At 52.6% G+C, this 17,137-nt stretch overlaps 8 protein-coding genes across 8 annotated transcripts; 5 read left to right on the top strand and 3 right to left on the bottom strand.

Moving 5' to 3' along the window:
* Window positions 1-132: 132 nt before the first annotated feature.
* On the top strand, window positions 133-1,822 carry PV07_03275 (uncharacterized protein; the record flags this gene model as incomplete). Its single annotated transcript, XM_016389977.1, has 2 exons — window positions 133-628; window positions 684-1,822. The coding sequence occupies 2 exons, from the start codon at window positions 133-135 to the stop codon at window positions 1,820-1,822; spliced, it is 1,635 nt and encodes a 544-aa protein (XP_016251879.1).
* A 1,635-nt stretch (window positions 1,823-3,457) lies between these two features.
* Window positions 3,458-4,783, top strand: PV07_03274 (uncharacterized protein; the record flags this gene model as incomplete). Its single annotated transcript, XM_016389976.1, has 1 exon — window positions 3,458-4,783. One exon carries the CDS (start codon window positions 3,458-3,460, stop codon window positions 4,448-4,450), a length of 993 nt encoding a protein of 330 aa, XP_016251878.1. The 3' UTR covers window positions 4,451-4,783.
* PV07_03273 (uncharacterized protein) lies at window positions 4,743-7,794 on the bottom strand. The gene has a single exon (XM_016389975.1). It carries the CDS (start codon window positions 7,473-7,475, stop codon window positions 5,823-5,825), a length of 1,653 nt encoding a protein of 550 aa, XP_016251877.1. The 5' UTR covers window positions 7,476-7,794; the 3' UTR covers window positions 4,743-5,822.
* Window positions 7,795-8,692: 898 nt separating this feature from the next.
* Window positions 8,693-10,065, top strand: PV07_03272 (uncharacterized protein; the record flags this gene model as incomplete). Its single annotated transcript, XM_016389974.1, has 4 exons — window positions 8,693-8,832; window positions 8,884-8,893; window positions 8,945-9,149; window positions 9,197-10,065. 4 exons carry the CDS (start codon window positions 8,693-8,695, stop codon window positions 10,063-10,065), a joined length of 1,224 nt encoding a protein of 407 aa, XP_016251876.1.
* Window positions 10,066-10,332: 267 nt separating this feature from the next.
* PV07_03271 (uncharacterized protein) lies at window positions 10,333-11,001 on the top strand (the record flags this gene model as incomplete). The annotated part of the gene is made up of 2 exons (XM_016389973.1): window positions 10,333-10,555; window positions 10,610-11,001. 2 exons carry the CDS (start codon window positions 10,333-10,335, stop codon window positions 10,999-11,001), a joined length of 615 nt encoding a protein of 204 aa, XP_016251875.1.
* Window positions 11,002-11,045: 44 nt separating this feature from the next.
* PV07_03270 (60S ribosomal protein L16) lies at window positions 11,046-12,931 on the bottom strand. Its single transcript, XM_016389972.1, has 4 exons — window positions 12,814-12,931; window positions 12,590-12,725; window positions 12,181-12,493; window positions 11,046-12,085 (listed from the first exon to the last, which is right to left on the bottom strand). The coding sequence occupies exons 1-4, from the start codon at window positions 12,832-12,834 to the stop codon at window positions 11,950-11,952; spliced, it is 606 nt and encodes a 201-aa protein (XP_016251874.1). The 5' UTR covers window positions 12,835-12,931; the 3' UTR covers window positions 11,046-11,949.
* A 162-nt stretch (window positions 12,932-13,093) lies between these two features.
* On the top strand, window positions 13,094-15,478 carry PV07_03269 (uncharacterized protein). The gene has a single exon (XM_016389971.1). The coding sequence runs from the start codon at window positions 13,139-13,141 to the stop codon at window positions 14,747-14,749; it is 1,611 nt and encodes a 536-aa protein (XP_016251873.1). The 5' UTR covers window positions 13,094-13,138; the 3' UTR covers window positions 14,750-15,478.
* On the bottom strand, window positions 15,362-17,033 carry PV07_03268 (uncharacterized protein). Its single transcript, XM_016389970.1, has one exon. The coding sequence runs from the start codon at window positions 16,398-16,400 to the stop codon at window positions 15,444-15,446; it is 957 nt and encodes a 318-aa protein (XP_016251872.1). The 5' UTR covers window positions 16,401-17,033; the 3' UTR covers window positions 15,362-15,443.
* Between the last annotated feature and the right edge of the window lie 104 nt (window positions 17,034-17,137).

Here is a 17,137-nt window from a genome sequence, read left to right as displayed (position 1 = left end):
GCGTCTTACGATGCTCAGGCGTTCCGGACACTTGACAATCTAGACCTATTTCCAGATTTTCATTGAACACGAGTCATCACGTCTACTAATCGGGGGGTTGATATTGACAGAGAAGTTGTGCAGTTATCCATCATGGCCGAGGAAGCGGTGATTTTCCCGTCTCAGCCACTGTTCATGGTGGACAGAGGATGGCAACGGCGCAAGAAGAAGGCCAAGAATGACGCACTATTCCAGGAGCTCGATCTCCAAACCTCGCGCGTGCCTGAAGTTACCATCAGGGTTGCAAATGGGCAGGCCAAAACAAGATCAAAGTCTCCGCCTCAGGCTAGACTTGGGGACACGCAGGCGAAGGTCAATCCAAGGGAGTCCGGTCAAATCCAGTTTATGGCGTACAAACCCTCGGAGAGGAAACAAAGACAGCCTGCCAAGTCGAAAAAGACCGATCAGATCAAAAGGACAGAGAAGCAAGTAGCAGACACGAAAGTCAAGCTTCATATCCCCCCTACCGAGTTAGCGGAGGCAAGGAAGGATGTATCTTTTCTCAAGCAGACACTTCCTGGAACAGCCACTGCCCTTTACACGGTCATCGATCCTGAAGTGAGCTCCTTCCAAAAGTTCATGACCTACTGTATGCCTCTATCCCACAAATTATCACTATAGTCATTTGCTGACGCCGAACGAAGATCCTACACGCCTTGCTGCGTCCATGTATCCGATCAGCAGAAAGGTGCGACTCACGTACAACCCCATTGAAACAATATGGCTTCCTGCCGTTGTGACAGACGAGGTTAGCCTGCACACGATTCTATTCTCATGCGCCACACACTTCTTCGTCGGGTCCGGGCATCAAACGTTCAAAGACTCGCATCTGCTCATGAAGGTGATTCTCAATCGACTCAACCGCAGAATCCACGACGGCAAGTATTCGGACCTTACCATCGGTGCTGTGTCTTGCCTGGCACTGAATGAGAACCACATGGGCAATCATCAAAAATGGGAGATGCATGCTGCTGGCATGTCCGAAATGGTACGAGCAAGAGGCGGTTTTGGGGCTGTGAGGGATGTGTTGCACATGAAGATCTATCGGGCCGATACGATTGGTGCCGTTGATACGCTCTCACACCCTCATTTTCCGCGGCCGGTCAGAAAGACTCAATCGCTCTACAGTGCAATGGTGCTTCAGTCAGATTTGACGCCCATTGACCCGCCGATGCTGGACCCCGATTTGACACTGCCCGTGTCGAATGCTCTTGCCGAGCTCACATACTTATGCCATGTTCTCAACCATGCCGCCGATATGCAGACCCCGATTGATCCTCTTGCCTTTGACGAGGATGTGACTTGCATTCAGCACGACTTACTCCGGTCACAAAACCCAAAGCAGGGGTTTGTCGAAAGAGTGTGCGTGATAGCAGCTCTGATCTTCATCCAGACGCTCACCCGCGAAGTCCCATTCACCAGACGTTGCTCTGGCCATCTTTCCCGAGAGCTGAAAATGGCCTGCCTTGCTGTCGAGCCGGAGGCGTTGTCCGAGGAGTTAATGTTCTGGGTTCTTTTCATGGGAGGTCTCGTGTCTATCGAGACGGATCAGTATATCTGGTTCCGGGCACGGTTGGTGCATTCCCCGAGCCTCCGCCATGGTGTCTTCACTTGGGAAAATGTCAAATGTCAACTTCGGAAAGTGTTCTGGATCGACAGCCTTCAAGAAGACTACGGATTGGGCCTTTGGCGAAGCATCGACACATCTCTCCACCTGCCTGGTGATCCGATCACCGCTTGGACGGATATGGATCAAAGTCGTTTTCATCAAGAAACATATTGACGTGGGTTGCGCAAAGCGTCGCGTACTGCCACAGACGCCGATGACCAGCGGGCCGCAGATAGTAGGCTGCGCGTTTGGGAACTCATGATATATCTCACAGCTTCACCCTATTGAGATCACCTTCTCATTTTCGCTATTAGCGACAAAAACGCGCATCCTGAGTTCTCCCCACTGGTCGAAGTTGCTTGAGGGTTTCTCTTGAATGAAACCGTCGCCGCCTCGAATTGCCTCTGTGCTGCACGATGCCCACCAGAAGGTGAAGGATCCTCTCGTGGCCAGATGACCGACTCCAGCAACATAATTTGCTGACGGCATCGACGAACCGGTGCCGATGAGATGTAGCGCTGTCCAGTGATCTGAGCACAATCGCCGCCCACGGGAAGCCCAAAAATTCAAACTTGAAAAGCCGAGAGCTTCGACAAAGCAATAACAAAGTCATCCAGCTCCAGCATTGAAACGTTTCTGGAATTTTGTCGAAGTTAACTCAACGTCGTCGAAAACCACCACGGTTCTGGTTCTGGAGAGCGTGTTGACGAACAGGGGATCCCACATATTCATATTGGGGCGATAGGGGGAATATGTATGAACAAGGGAACACCATCCTTACCAATACGTCGATTTGCGAAACGGACTCCATTTGCAGCGTCCACGTATTGAGTGACGGCTGTTTGTGCGTTCGATATCTTATGAAGTTGTTGATGTATTCTTTTGAGGAGGAGGATTCGTCGGATTTGAACAGTGCACGACGCAAAAGCATAAGGGACTTGTCACTTGAGAGCAGATACCCAGTTTGCTCACAGCTTTCGCATTATTTAAGCGTCCCTCCTCTCGAGAATTGTGTCACAGCCTTCGCACACTGCATGACCTTTATACATCCAGGAGGCAGATGGGTCTGTATTTCCGCTCGATCAGGCCGAAAAGGGAAATATCAAGATCATTCAGGAGGCCAAATGCTGCTGCTACGTCGATAACACGAAAGTGGGAATATCAACCCTAGTCATGAGAGACCAAATCTCTAGGCGGTCAGATTTAATCTTGCTCGCCAGATCATCGTTGGAATTTGGAAGGCGAATCATGGCAATAGAGCGCCTGATAAGGATCCCAAAGAGGCAATCTTGCACCCATTTGGGACAACCGTTGAGGCCTCGAGGCGTGCCAGACTTTTACCCTGTCAGGGAATACTCTGTTATACTCATCTATCGCATACGGTCGATTGACTCACCGTACAGAGGCGCGTCGGCCATTTCCGCGTCTCCGTTCTTTATCGTTCTCGAGACCGTTTCCCCCTTTGGCTCTGAGCCGCAAATGCGCATACCCCTCATCATCGACAATGCAACCTGATGGCTGATCGATGATAAGCACCACCCTAGAGTCGCTTCCCTTCCATTTTCGAGTCTGGATCGCGTGGCCTCGGCTGGACAGGCAGGTTAGGGTCCCATGCGAGGGAGGGCGAGACTGACTCGCTTCTGGACCGGTGATCCCAGTCGTTTTGGGGGGCATGGGGGTTTGATTGACGTTGCCGCAAAGATATTCATCTTCTAAGTAATCTCCACGGCCTTGGGGAAGACATCGTCAGAGACCAAGCATCTCGCCTTGGAAGGATAGCAAGAGTCTCGTGGGCACAGTTTAGCCAGAATGGGATCGTATACTCCGGTCCACGACCAAGAGGTCCATACCATCCACATCCCCGAGGAGGTGCGCCAGTCGGGCCAAGCACCGCTGGACCTGGTCGGCGAGGGCGCCGCGTTCCTGCACAAGGATGGCATCGTCGTGCTCGACAACGCCATCGACCCGGCGCACCTCGACGCGCTGAACGCCCAGTTGGCGCCGGAGGCGCTCGAGATCGCCGCGGACCCGGACCACCACTTCAACTTCGGCAAGCACACGCGCAACATGGATCAGGCGCCGCCGCCCACCCGGGCCCTCATGTTCAAGGACGTGTGGTGCAACCCGTTCGCGGCGGCCATCCTGGCGGCGGTGCTGGGCCCGCGGCCGGTCATCCACTACGCCAACGGTAACACGGCGCTCCAGGCGCCCCCGGACGGCCGCCAGCCGGTGCACTCGGACTGCGAGTTCGCGCACCCGGCGTACTTCCCGTTCGCGTACGTGATCAACATCAACCTGGTCGACGTGACGCCCGAGAACGGCGGCACCGAGGTGTGGGTGGGCAGCCACCACGTGTCGGTGCACGAGGCGCACAACCGCGCCGCAAAGGATGAGGGGGACGAGGACCTGCTCACCATCCAGCCGGGCCCGCTCGAGCAGCGCCGCGCGCACTCGCCACCCGTGCAGGTGCGCACCCGCAAGGGCAGCCTGATCATCCGCGACCTGCGCCTCTGGCACGCCGGCAGGCCCAACCTGACGGCCGCGCCGCGCATCATGCTCGCCTTCGTGGCCAGCCCGGCCTGGTGGCGGGGCCGCAGCCGCATCAAGCTGCCCCGCGACGTCCGGGACCTGGTCGAGGGCTGGGCCGACGAGATGGCCTACGCCGCCGACTGGGTCGACGGCGAGGTCGACCACAAGAAGCTGCGCAGCGCCGGCGTCGACTTCGACGGCGACGCCGCCGTCCTCAACCGCTTTCGCCGCGAGCTGAGCGTCTGGCCCGAGTATCGGCCTCGGTGGTACTGAGTTTTCAATGTCGGCGAGACGGTGCGGTCATTCCTTGTGACGGGGGACTGAGATGAAAGGGGCATTCGTCAATCGGAGGAGTAGAGTCGGGGACAGTCAAGAGGGCACAATCCATCGAGGGACAGAACTTGTGGTTGTGGGTGTTCACGGCGCCCTTTTTGACGTCCTGTTTTCGGTTGTATCAAGAGCTTGTTATTGTCTGCCCTCGTCTTCTTCTACTGTCCACCGACAGGCGATGTCTACAAATTTCGAGGCAGTACAATGTCTTGTCTTGGTTTGTCTAGATTCATTCGTTCATTTCGATGTCTGCTTCATATCTCCGCATCATATAACAGTATTCTATCCTTTCGTGTCGTGTCGTGCCTCGTCATATTGTCCAAATCCATCATATCCTTCATGTCGTATCCCTTCTAATCTGTTCCTCCTCCAGCTGATGTCCGATACACGGTATCCCAAGATATGTGATTGATCCGCCAGCGCCCATAATTTCGCTTCTGCAAGCCTTGTCGTTGCCTCCGTGTCGTGTCTGAACCAGTTGTCGAAGCCCAAACCCAAGAATTGCCCGTCGAGTCTCCTGTGGTCGCACGAAAGAATTCTTCTCGTTCTCACTTCCAGTTCTGTACATTGTCGTTCCTGTCCCAGGTCCAATCCCAGCCGCATGTCCCGTTTTTGTTTCCGTTTCCGTTTCCGTGTCGATCTCCATCCCGTCCAACGCCGTCCGTCCTTCTCTCCCCATCAAACTGTTGCGTTTCCACGTTCAAGTCCATCCAGTTGGGCAAAGTTGGAGTGTATTCGTTTCCAATGTCATGCTGCGGACTGGATGAGATCACTTGGCCGCCATCAATCTTTGTTGTCGTTCGCAATTCATGTCCATCATGTTCTGAAATATCCCAGCACCAATCTCCTCCATGCACGTCGGCTGACTGACCATTTCTCTCTGTTGGATGCGAATTGTGTTTCGTGTATTTCTGTGTCTCGGTCAAGATATCGTGGTTCCTGCTTTCAATTTGGTGGTAGGGAGATGCCTTGGTCCTGTTTCCAGATGAGGCGGATTTTGCTCCCTTATGCTGCTTGCTGGAAACTCCATATGGCGCTGTCTACCACCTGCTGCCAGTCATTTTGCGGAGTTTGTTCCTTTTGAAATGCCTGTTCGGTGTGTCTGTTGGTTGTCGAGGAGGAGGTTGTTTTGCTGATCCAGCGGCTCACTGTTTCGCCACGTCCCTCGTTTTGGAGTCGTCGAGTTCCAATTTGTTGCTGTCGCAGTGAGATTGTCGAGATGCTGTTTGAATTGTGTTTTGCGACTTGTGAGATTGCCGCTCCCTCACTTTTGACCTTGGAGAAGGTAGAGTCTTTCCCTTCTTTGTCGGAGGCACTAGATGTAGAAGTGGCCAAACCCCCATTCAGATTGTCTGCCCGATGGCCTTCCCTCCGCTCGGAATTTCCTCTCATATAGCCGCTGCTTCTCCCTCAGAATTGAAGCCGGCCCACGGAAGAGGGCGACCTTGCTGCTGTGGGCGTGTGCACATGCCCAATTTGCCTGGCTCACTGCTTCTTGGCTCACCAAGTTGTCCCAGTAGTGATCTCTTTTGTCGGTGGGATTCCGGCGGGCGATCGCTCTCATCCTTTCAAGTTGCAGGAAAGAGGCGTGTGATTGTCGGTTGGGGGTCGAGTCCTCCTCGTTGCCATTCTCGAACTCCGGCCAGGTATATTGTGGAGAAAAGGTGGTCGAATCGATGTCGCTAGAGTCCATCAGGGTCACCACGTCGCCTGGAATCCTCTCAAATAGTGCGAGCTCCTCGGCAGCACGAAAACCGCCGTGTCTTGGAAGATATGACAACCTGAAGTTCTTGAGGATATGCTCGAAGTGCTCCCTTGGCAAAGGATGCCAGGGATTGTGGATCCATGTCCACTGCAGCCGAGCATAAACGCAGTGTCTTAGATGTTGATTGAACTCCGTGTCCACCTTCCCCTGCTGATGTGGATAGAGGCGGTGGAACTGCCAGGGTAAAGGCGAGTGATAGTTCCAGAAGTAGGCACATCCGGCACAGTGGACCGCCTCAATCTTTGCGATTGTCGTCTGGAGGGAACCATCTGGAAGGCGCCTAGACAGGCGTCTCAGAGCGGGAACTCGCACCGCGCAGGCGTGTTGTGCGTAAGTGGTTTCGGGCGGAGAGATTTCCACGTCCAGTAGACGTAACGGCGTTTGGCAACGGCGGCCTTGGATTGACGACTTTGACCGTGGTCGGATGCTGCGTTGGTCTGCAGCCAGTTCGAGTCCAGTGTGTATCAGGGGGATTTTGCAAGACGCCGGAGGCGCCTCATCCAAAGCGATCGATGCCTTTGGTCCTTGTTCACGGAGGATGTCCATAGCAGCCTTGTAGTCAAAAACATGGCCTTTCTGGGCTGGAAATCCCCAAAAGCAGTTCTGAGGCACAGTCACCAGCTGTGGAAGCTTTCGCAGCTGGGCCTGGGAAAGCCTCATGGTGTATTGAGCGTAGCCGAGGTTGATGGCTAATAGTTCGCGCTCTTGAGACAGGCACCGAAAGCAGCAGCGTTTGAGCTGCAGCAGGTGTAGTATCTCACCATGCTCTCCACAAAACTCACATTTGGTGGTGAAGAGAACATCGACCAATTGGGGCACTGTCCATATGTAACCGGCGCCTGTCGCCAGAAGCGCACGGACTGCATCTGGCCCATGGGTCATCATGGCCCTGAAAGGCTCCCATTGCTCAATAAGTTGTTTGGCATGGGAATTGGTCGCCCGGAGGTTGATCAGACTGTTGACGGGGGTGCTGGCAAAGGTATATATTTGTATTTCGAGGGGGAGTTTGTCGAGGTCTCCTAGACCAGCAGATCGCTGGTTTCTAGTGGTGGTCCATGTTCGCGGTTGACTGAGCCAGATTCGACGTCTAAGCTCCTCGGAGTCGATAATAACTTTGTTGTAATCGGGTTGCTTTGAGAGGAAGCGGAACTCATCAGAGGTCGTCATGGCAGGTTCGAGAGGCTTGGCGACGAGGGAAGCCATTTTGTTGAGGAGGTGTTTTGGAGAAGTCGCGTTGAGAGCTGGTGTGTCGTCGCAAAAGTGTCGAAGTAAAGGCGTCTGGAATGAGGGAAGAGCTTGTTGTGTATGTGCAAGTCCTCGTGAGTCGTCAAGACGAATCTAAAAGGGTGAATCAGGCTGGGTGTGAGGCTTGGTATGTGAAATTCAGGATCCGGGATCCAGGGGAACATGGCTGGGGGGACTGATATATATACTCGCAGGAAACAGAGACAGTGGTAGTTAGAGTTTCAGAAGATAATGGTTAGCATCTGGAGCATATTTAAAGAAATTCCTGGGACCAGCCAACAATAGGCAAACTTTGACAATGACAAGCAAGGGACAGTGGACAATAAGAAGCCAAAGGGCAGTTTCCGACGCTGAATGGTTATTGATGGTCACGGCCTCGATGGGCATATCAGGAAATGCATGAATGGGAGAATAACAGACAATAAGAGAACTTCACCAGCAGAAGAGTGATGGCATGGGACCAGCCACTGCTGCTACCGACGGAAGTCCTGTACCTTGAAGAGACTGGGTGAAACCTTGTGTCACCATGGATCTTGCGAAAAGAGCGGTTCGAGAAGACCTTCTACCCAGAAAGCGTCTTAGGAGGCAAGACTGAATTTCTTCAGGATCAGGCTGGGGGTTGAAGCCGCTCTCCCAGCCAATCAAACCTCTTCAGGTAAGACTGCTGTTGCTTGAGGCAGATGTTGCTGAGATTAATGTTTTCAGATCGAGCACAGACCAGATAATTTCCAAATCTTCGCCACTAGGAGTGCCAGGGTGACGAATGCCAGAGAGTCTTCAATTTTCCTGGGAGAAAAGCACTATCTGAATGGGTGTATGAATGAATAAAAGCTGATATTAGTGGCAGGGTGAAGTGGTTGAAGTCGTCGAGGCTGACATAGTGAGCGGATGCCAAGGTATGCCAAGGTACCGCCTGATCATGTGACATCATGTGATGTACTGTCACGTGCTATCACGTGCCGTCGCTGCAGAATGACGTTTTGGGCAACAACAATTTCACATCCAATTCCCGGATCCCGTCGAACGTTCTTCTTCGTTCTTTGCATGCATTCAGGATTCTGTCGACAGTTGCTCGCGTTCCATTCTAGATTTTCGCGTCTGATCACTTTTGTTGCGATTCCTTCTCTTGTGCACGTTTCTTTTGACGCGTGTTGGCTTTGTAAGAGGAGTTCGAGATGGTTTATATCAGGCAGCGCAACTTGAAGAAGCTCCACGAGTACAAGTACTCTGGGGTGGATAAGTCTCTGGTGTCAAGATATGTCCTCAAGCCGTTCTATACCAATGTTGTCATCAAATGCTTTCCCATGTCAATGGCGTGAGTACACCGATTCTTCTCGTGAACAGCTTTATACTGAGACTTCTCCAGGCCCAACCTTGTGCGAAGACCCGTCCCTGAACTGTGATGGCCTCCTCTGACGCGCAAACAGATTACCTTGACAGGATTCAGTTTTGTGATTATCAATGTCCTTACCATGCTGTGGTATAACCCGACACTCGACACCGATTGCCCTCCCTGGGTCTATCTAACCTGGGCTATTGGTTTGTTCCTGTATCAGACTTTCGACGCCGTAGATGGCACGCAGGCTCGCCGAACACACCAAAGCGGCCCACTGGGCGAGTTGTTTGACCATGGTTAGCATGTATCTTGCGACGTAGCGGGCACTGCTAATGCATATTAGGTGTGGATGCATGCAATACTAGCCTCGAGGTTCTCCTTTTTGCAGCCTCTATGAATCTTGGCCAGTCTTGGAACACCGTCCTCACCCTCTTTGGCACAATCCTCACCTTCTACATCCAGACTTGGGAGGAATACCATACCCACACCTTGATGTTGGGTATTGTTTCTGGCCCTGTTGAAGGCATCCTGACCTTAGTTGTGGTCTACTTTATCACCTTTCTTAAAGGCGGTGCGAGTTATTGGCAGCAGCCAATGCTGCCCAGTCTCGGTCTCCCTAAGAGCGATCTCATCCCGGCCTCTCTTTACCAAATGGCCTGGAACGAGTGGTATATGGTTTATGGTGGGCTGGTCTTGGTCTTCAACACCGTTAGCAGCGCTTTGAACGTCATGGACGCCCGCCGACAAAGAGGCCAGGATCCTTACAAGGCACTCCTTGGTCTGGCTCCTTTTGCTATCACTTGGATCTTGATACCCACCTATCTCTGGCTGAACCCAGTCATTCTCCACCGCCACCTTGTTCCATTCATCATATTCGCTGGCATTGTGAATGCCTACTCCGTGGGGCAAATGATTGTGGCCCACCTGGTCAAGGATAAATTCCCCTACCAAAACGTCCTTGTCATCCCATTGGCCTGCGCCATAGTCGATAGTCTGGGCCCGACACTCGGACTGTGGCCGAGTGCGCTTGGTGATGATGTCTACCAGGTGGCGTTTGTATTCCTGTCACTGGGACTCGCGCTGGGCGTGTACGGAAGCTTTGTTCACGATGTCATAACCACGATCTGTGACTACTTGGATATCTGGTGTCTCACGATCAAGCACCCTTATGTGGAAAATGCCCAGGACGCTGACGCCAAAAAGTCCAAATGAGTCGGCTTGTCGTCTTTGGTGAATACGACGGCCTCAAATACCGAGCATTGCCAACGATTCAGGCTGTTGGATCTTCACAACACCAATGCTGACTCATTTGCTTCAACCTGACCAACATCTTCGATTCATCGGTGATTGTGCAAGTCACTCGCGACAAACGGACTAGGCTATAAATCCTCCTCATTTCCGATTGCTCAAGAAGTCTTTGTTCTCAGACCACCCACGAAATTCTCACCAGTCCACTCTCGAAGCCGACCCCTTTCCATCATGTCGTCAGAAAAGCAAGAGGCCTCTACCAAGGGTGAGTTTAAGACTGGCATCCTGGACAAGGGGACTTCAAGCACGTTCCTGCAACGATTCTGTGCCTGGAAGCCAAAGTGCGCAAGAAAGTCTGCCCATGCAAAGCTGCTGACGGGGCCGTCTCCATCAGAATCGGAAGTTAATTCTTCTTCGCCGAACGCGGTTCTCTTTGGCCCGGTTCAGCAATATGGTCAGTGCTAAACTCTCATGCTCTCATGGTGTACTCAAACCAACTCTTCCCAAGGACAAGTCCCCTACCTGCATCCTGGGCAGTATGCTTCGAACACCGGGATCACGAGAGCCTTCAAAGGGCACATCACGACCACCGTCCACGGAGTCGAAACAATCATGTCCACCCACGAGTATCTGAATCACCCTCAGGAGACGCGTTCGGCAATCCTCAATCCCCGACTTCGTCTGGATTCCGGATACTACCCCAATCCTATTCCGCCTCCACCGGACGCGCCTCCCCCTCCCCCTCCGATCGATATCACCACCGGGAAACCGAAGTCGGAGTCTACCAAGTCGTGTTCTGAGGCTGGTAGCGCAGAGAAGATGTCCTCAATGCCACCATGCAAGTACTCCGGCTTTGACAGACGCCGTTTGGATCTGTTCGGGCTGTCTCCAGGGTCATAAGTTCGTACTGGCTAACGATTGCGAAAAGCGTTATTAGTCCGGGCCGGCTAAGTAACGGGTTGGGGACGTCGTTCAGTTTTCCTCAATGACAAGTGTGACGCATGATGATGTTGATGGAGACGGAGACGGGGACGGGGACAGTCGGGTACCTTGCTCGTGCTCGGTGAACGTTGCTGCTCATACGAACGATGCAAATACGTGGTCCTGAAGTTCAACGGTGTGAGGTATACGAAGGGTTTTCTGGCTCATGATGGTGGGGATATTTCTCTTTTCTTTTTGGTTTGCGAGGTGGCACGGCATAATGGTCCTGAGGGCTGAGATTTCCACAATACATACAACCTTTGAGATGCTTATCTGGACATGCGCGGAATGGGACTCGTGGGACGAGCAAGCCAGCAGTGTGATGCCCTGATCAGGAACGACATGCACATCAGAGGCTAGTTTCACAAAGCGAACAGGAACCTGGATCTTCTGGATTTGTTGAAGGGGATAGACTTCTCAGACAGGAAATTTGTTTCATCAGTTTCTTTCTTTTTGGTGCTCATGAAAAATCCGTAGCTGAAGCACTTTCAAAGGCCACGAAAAGCTCATAACTCCTGGGTGGCGTTTTTTCAAAGCAACCATGGTTCTCTTCGCTGCCACCGCCCAACAGACTGAATACATACAACAATGCCAGCTGAATTTCTGCATCGAGCGTGGAACATTGTGTGATTCCCGAACTGTCGATTAAAGAAATGTGCCCATCGTGCCAACCGCTCTACCAGGTACGCTCCGCCCCATTTCTGCTCACTGTCCGAGATCTCTTTCCTTTGCTGTGTCTATGCTCAACATGACCCCGCCACACGCCTCGGCCATAGATAGAGGACTGTAGATAAAGGACCGTAGGCGTTGATACGGGCAACGACGCGCGACAGGATTTTCGACAAGAAAGTGGGAATGGTGGATGGCTTAGTAGCCCAGCTCGGCCAACTTCTTCTTTGCCTCCCCATCTGCGGTCGACTTGGTCGCCTCGACAAGGTGTCTTCGTTGGGCCTTCTTCCGCTCGTAGTAAGCGGCGCCCTTGACTTTTCTTCTCTCCTCGAGTCTGTTGTCACATTGTCAGCCACAACGCTCATTTCGCACAGAAACATCCAGCCGCCAAATGTTCCATTGCTCAAGCGGATAGGATGTCGAACATACCTCGCGACCACATCCTGGTATTTCCATCCCACCTCATGCGCCAATCTTCCCACCGTGCAGTACTTCCTTCCGGGCTTTAATCTGAGGACCCTCAATGCCTGAGGAACGACCATGCGTTGCTTCTTGTCGTATGGCGGGGGGACACCCTCAAAGACCTTCAATCTCTCCAGAGCGGCAGCACCGCGGGCGGTCTTGTGGGGGATCATGCCTCGGACGGTCTTGTAGAAGATGCGGGCGGGGGCGCGGAAGTGGAAGGGGCCACCTCGGGTTGGGTTGTAGCGAGTGATTTTGCGGAGGTAGGCATGGTACTTGACTGTTCGAGGCGGGAAGAGCTTGTGTTAGTCCAGATGCACCTTGATAGCAGTGATAGAGGGTGTAGTCGAGTAGAATGAAGAGGGGAAGAGCGTACGCTTAGCACGGAAGAATTCGCCAGAGATGTTGAGGGCCTCGCATCTCACGACGACGATTTTCTGGCCATTCAAGAGTTGCTTCGCGACTGTACTGGCGAGACGACCGAGCAAGTGTCCCTTGCCGTCGATGACAACCTGAAGCAAAAAAGAGGACGCTGTCAGTACTTTTTGATCCAACTTGTATGACGATGCTGAGGGCGCAAGTCACCGGGGAAGAACTTACGACGGGCTCGAAGGTCGACATCTCGCTCTCAATCACCTGCAAGAAGTCGTACGGGAAAGGATTCGCAAGTTGAGCGAGGACGTGGTTGTTGGTTGAGTTCGTCAAAGGCCGGAGATTGAGTCAATGAATTGTGTAGATGCGCTTTCGTTTCCGTCGTGCGCACGCCAAGACATCATTGCTTGGCGCGAAATTCAAAAGCACGTGAAAGCTGCTTAGTCATGAGTGGCCCCAAAGAAGCCGCAGCTTTTCAGTCCAGAAAAGTTTCTGTCTGCCGACCACCAGTGAAACTACCACAATGCATTCGAATCGACGCCAACCTTGAGAAATGCTCACAGAAAGCTTTATTGCAGCGACATTGACCGCGAATAAAGCCGTAGCACATGCCAGCGCCGCCTTGAAAGATGTAGGCATTTTCCTTCATGAGTTTCAACCTCAACGCGTGTTGCGGCATGGCTTCAAGAAGAGTTCCAGTCAACCAGGCTGTGTGGCAATCAGTGACTCGCACATCTTCGCGGCTCAGGCAGACAAAGCAGTTGTGAACGTCTATAGTCGAGAAAGAGCCAATCAAGAAGCCACTGTCCCGTTCCCTGAGCGGGTATCCAGCCTCGCCTATGCCCGCGAGGCAGAAATCTTGGTTCTAGGGACCGAAGGAGGGAGATTGATTCTATGGGAAGTTGCAACAGGCAGAGTGACAAACTCGGCGGCCTCTCATCTTCAGGCGGTCTCGTGTCTTTGCATCACCCCTCGGAACGAATACATCCTTTCTGGCGCTGCTGACTCGAGTATTCACGTTTGGTCGCTAGCTAAACTAGTCTCCTTCGCGCAATCATCAGATAGCTATGAAGATGACGGTGCGTCAAATGCTCCTATCGAGACATTTTCCAGTCACCGAACCGCCATCAGTGCATTGATCTGTGGCCACTCTAGCATCACCACGAATTTTGCAGTTTCAGCTTCCAACGATGGGACTTGCCACATCTGGCATATCCAATCATGTCAAGCGTTGCGGACTCTATTGCTACCCTCCTACGCCGTTTCCATCACGCTTGACCCGGCGGACAGAGCCATATATTTCGGATGCGAGAATGGAAGGATCCAATCCTATGACATCTTTCAAAAGGTCCCCACCACCAATATTTCATTGTCTAGCCCTTCGATTACAGCAGCCATACAGCTTGTGGACAAAGACAGTTGGAAGACCCCATCCGCCGATGTTGGAACAGCGAATTGTGTCACACTATCCTATGACGGGACATCCCTCCTCTCTGGCCATGCCAACGGGACCGTCATCCGGTGGGATGTTGCTAAGCGTCGAATTCTACAAGAGCTCACGAATTTCGGTCAACCAATCACCAATATTGAGATGCTCAAGCCTGAAGGGTTTCTGAATGTGAAAAGATCCGGGTATACGATCTCAAGCGTTGTGAAGCCCAATCTTGAGTTCACCTCGATGAAGGACAACGGTACCTGCGGCGTCCCTGCGAAATATGGCCTCCATGTCACGATCACTGCCCAAAGAAGCCTATCCGAACATGATGAATTCGAACAAGCTGTCACCGGTCCCGGACTCCCACAATCCATGCTAGATGCAGCCATCCGCTCTTTGTCAATGGGGAACAGCGCTACCCAAGTCTCGCTTCCGGCAGATACCGCCGAGATATCGAAAGCAGAAAGACTCGAAGAAGAAGTCTCCAAATTGAAGCAGCAACTCGCCGTCCTGCACGACCTGGAAGAAAAACGAAGGGAAAGGAAGCTTACGAGGATGGGCAAGCGGGATGAATTGGCGGTGAAGAAGAGAGAAGCGTATTTTGAAGCCAAAAGGCGAGGAAAAGATGGAGATGCAGCGATGAAAAAGTGGGAGAAGACAGAGGCAGAACTTGATCGTGAGAGCGACGAGGAAGATCTTGGGGACGGGGAAGAGATGGATATCGGCTGAAAGAAGAAGTTGAATGGCTTCTCTCACTACAAGTCGGGGAAGATCCTCAAAGAATAGCAACAGAATAGCAACGACCCCAGCGCCCTCGTCAGAAATGGTGGAACAGGCGCAGTCTCACCGCCACCACTCGAATGCGGCCACAGTCACATCATCTCCTATTGAAAGTCAACGAAATCGGAGACAATGCGCCGATCCCTCTCAGCCTCAATCTCAACCCTGTTCAAATCCAATTGATACGATGACAAAGGCGCTGACCCTCTTTGGACGGTATATGTGAACAAGCACACAGTGGAAATGGGTTGCTCCGCCTCACATCGCAGGCCGGACATGATGCTGTGCCACTAGGAGGTTTGCAGTAAGCGGTCCCCCCTTTCCTCGCGGCAGATGTCTATCCAAGCAAAGACCGAGTGGCGCAATTCAGTCGGCATTTGCGCCATAGATCACAAGTGCTCGTTTTCTGCCCAGAGGCAGTGTATATTCTCGAGTAGAACAAGCTATGGTTTAGACCGTTGCGATTATGGAGTGGGGTGGGAGAAAGACCAAAACGCATCTCGTGCGGAAGTCATCAAGGTAACGGCACAAACAATTTTGCCAGAGCAGAGAAAATGAGCATTCATATCAAGCCATCTAGATAATCCGGAACTCAGAGGCGTAGCACTACAATTCACTGGGTGACATAACCCCGAGAGCATCATCAGACATTCTGCGTAACCCCAGGCTGGATCTTCTCCAAGATATCACTCAGTTCAACCCATACCTTCTTGCCAGCGGCGCCGCCGTCCTCGCTCCTCACAAAGGCCGAGAGCTGGCCTTCATTAACCTTGGCATCCGACATGTACTTGCCATGCGACTCCATGCCAGCCTCGGCAGCAGCCACCAGTGTCCGACTGCCCACCTCTGTAGAGCGAGCAAGGAAGAACTTCAACACCTCCAAGACGAACGAACCCTCACGGGCGAGCTCCGAATGGCATAGGCCGGGATTGAGACAATTCAAGATAACCCCCGACCCGACCAGTTTAGGCGCGATCTGGCGGACGGTGAGCACTTCCAGCAGTTTGCTGGTCTGGTATCGTTCCTTCATCTTGGCCGTCTTCTCGGCGTCGAGTGTCTCAAAGATATGCGGCTCTTTCCATTCTTCGAACTTGCTCCAGCCGTGCACTTCGCTGGACACGATGATGAGGCGCGGATTGGTCTTGAATTCTTTGGCCGTGGACTTCAGTTTCGGCAGCAACAGCAAGGCCAGGAGGAATGTGCTGATGACGTTGACTGTGATGGTGCGTTCGTGTCCCTCGGCTTGATTGTAGTTGTGGGTGGCGATGCCAGCATTCTCGAGCAGAACGTCAATCCGGGAAAGCTTGGAGGCGCGTTCGGCGAATGCCTTGACGGAGCCATACGAGGCGAGGTCGAGTTCCCACACCTCAATCACGTCGGAGCTGCATTTTGTGGTCTTTTCGATGTCCTTTTTGGCCGCTTCTCCAGCCTTGGTGTTTCGCACAGCGAGAATCAGTTTCGAGGCGCCCAGGCGAGCGATATGTCGGGCTGCTTCCTTTCCCAGGCCAGTGTTGCTTCCAGTCACAATGACGGTTTCTCCAGCGAAGGATCTCTTCGGATAAGCTGGTTTGATGAACAGCTGAGAGTATAGAAAGCCCATTTTGACGATGGAAATATCAAAGAAGAATATCCAAACAGAGATGGGGGTTAGGGTCAGACAAATTGCAATGGTACTCGCTATTGAGAGCAGATTCCGAGCTGAGCTGCCCACCCACCTTCAAGTTTTATATCAATCGCTGGCGCCATTTTCGTTCAGAAAGGGAAACCAGTTAATCCCGGTGCTACTGTATGAACGTCACGAAGACCCTCCAGTCCAAGCTCTGGCATCGAAGACATGGCTAGGTTCCTGGGCACTGGCTGGGAAGAGTATGAGAAGGGGCTCTCTAGGTTCTGGAAATGGTGCACGGCATGCTCGACGCTAAACCTTGCAAGGGCAAACCCTGCGTAATCGGTTAACGAAGAGAATGTCAAGACTTTGGAGATTGAGCCACCAATGCCGCTGTTGTCGTGCCAGTGTGGCAGAGTGGGTCGGATTTAAACCCCAGCAAAGTCCGCTCGAAGCCTGTTTGAGCATCGGTCGGTGCAAATTCGTCCCGACCATAACTTTGTCGGGCAGTTCGAGGAGATAACAGTAGCCAGAACTCAGAGCGGGTTGGGAGGTGGATATAGGGCATGGACTATGCAACTCTAGAGGATCGATCTTTGTTGAGACAGAGGGTCTTGTGCAAGGCTGAAAGGCGAGGCTGAGATGGTAAGGCAGGTAGGTACGGCGAGATCCCAGCAACTGATATATTTGGTGGAGGGTTGAAGTCACTCGGCGTCATTACAAGTCTTGGC

This window comes from Cladophialophora immunda (genome assembly GCF_000835495.1).
Source record: "Cladophialophora immunda strain CBS 83496 unplaced genomic scaffold supercont1.2, whole genome shotgun sequence".
Taxonomy (NCBI): Eukaryota; Fungi; Ascomycota; class Eurotiomycetes; order Chaetothyriales; family Herpotrichiellaceae; genus Cladophialophora; species Cladophialophora immunda.
This window is presented reverse-complemented; position numbering and strand designations above follow the sequence as displayed.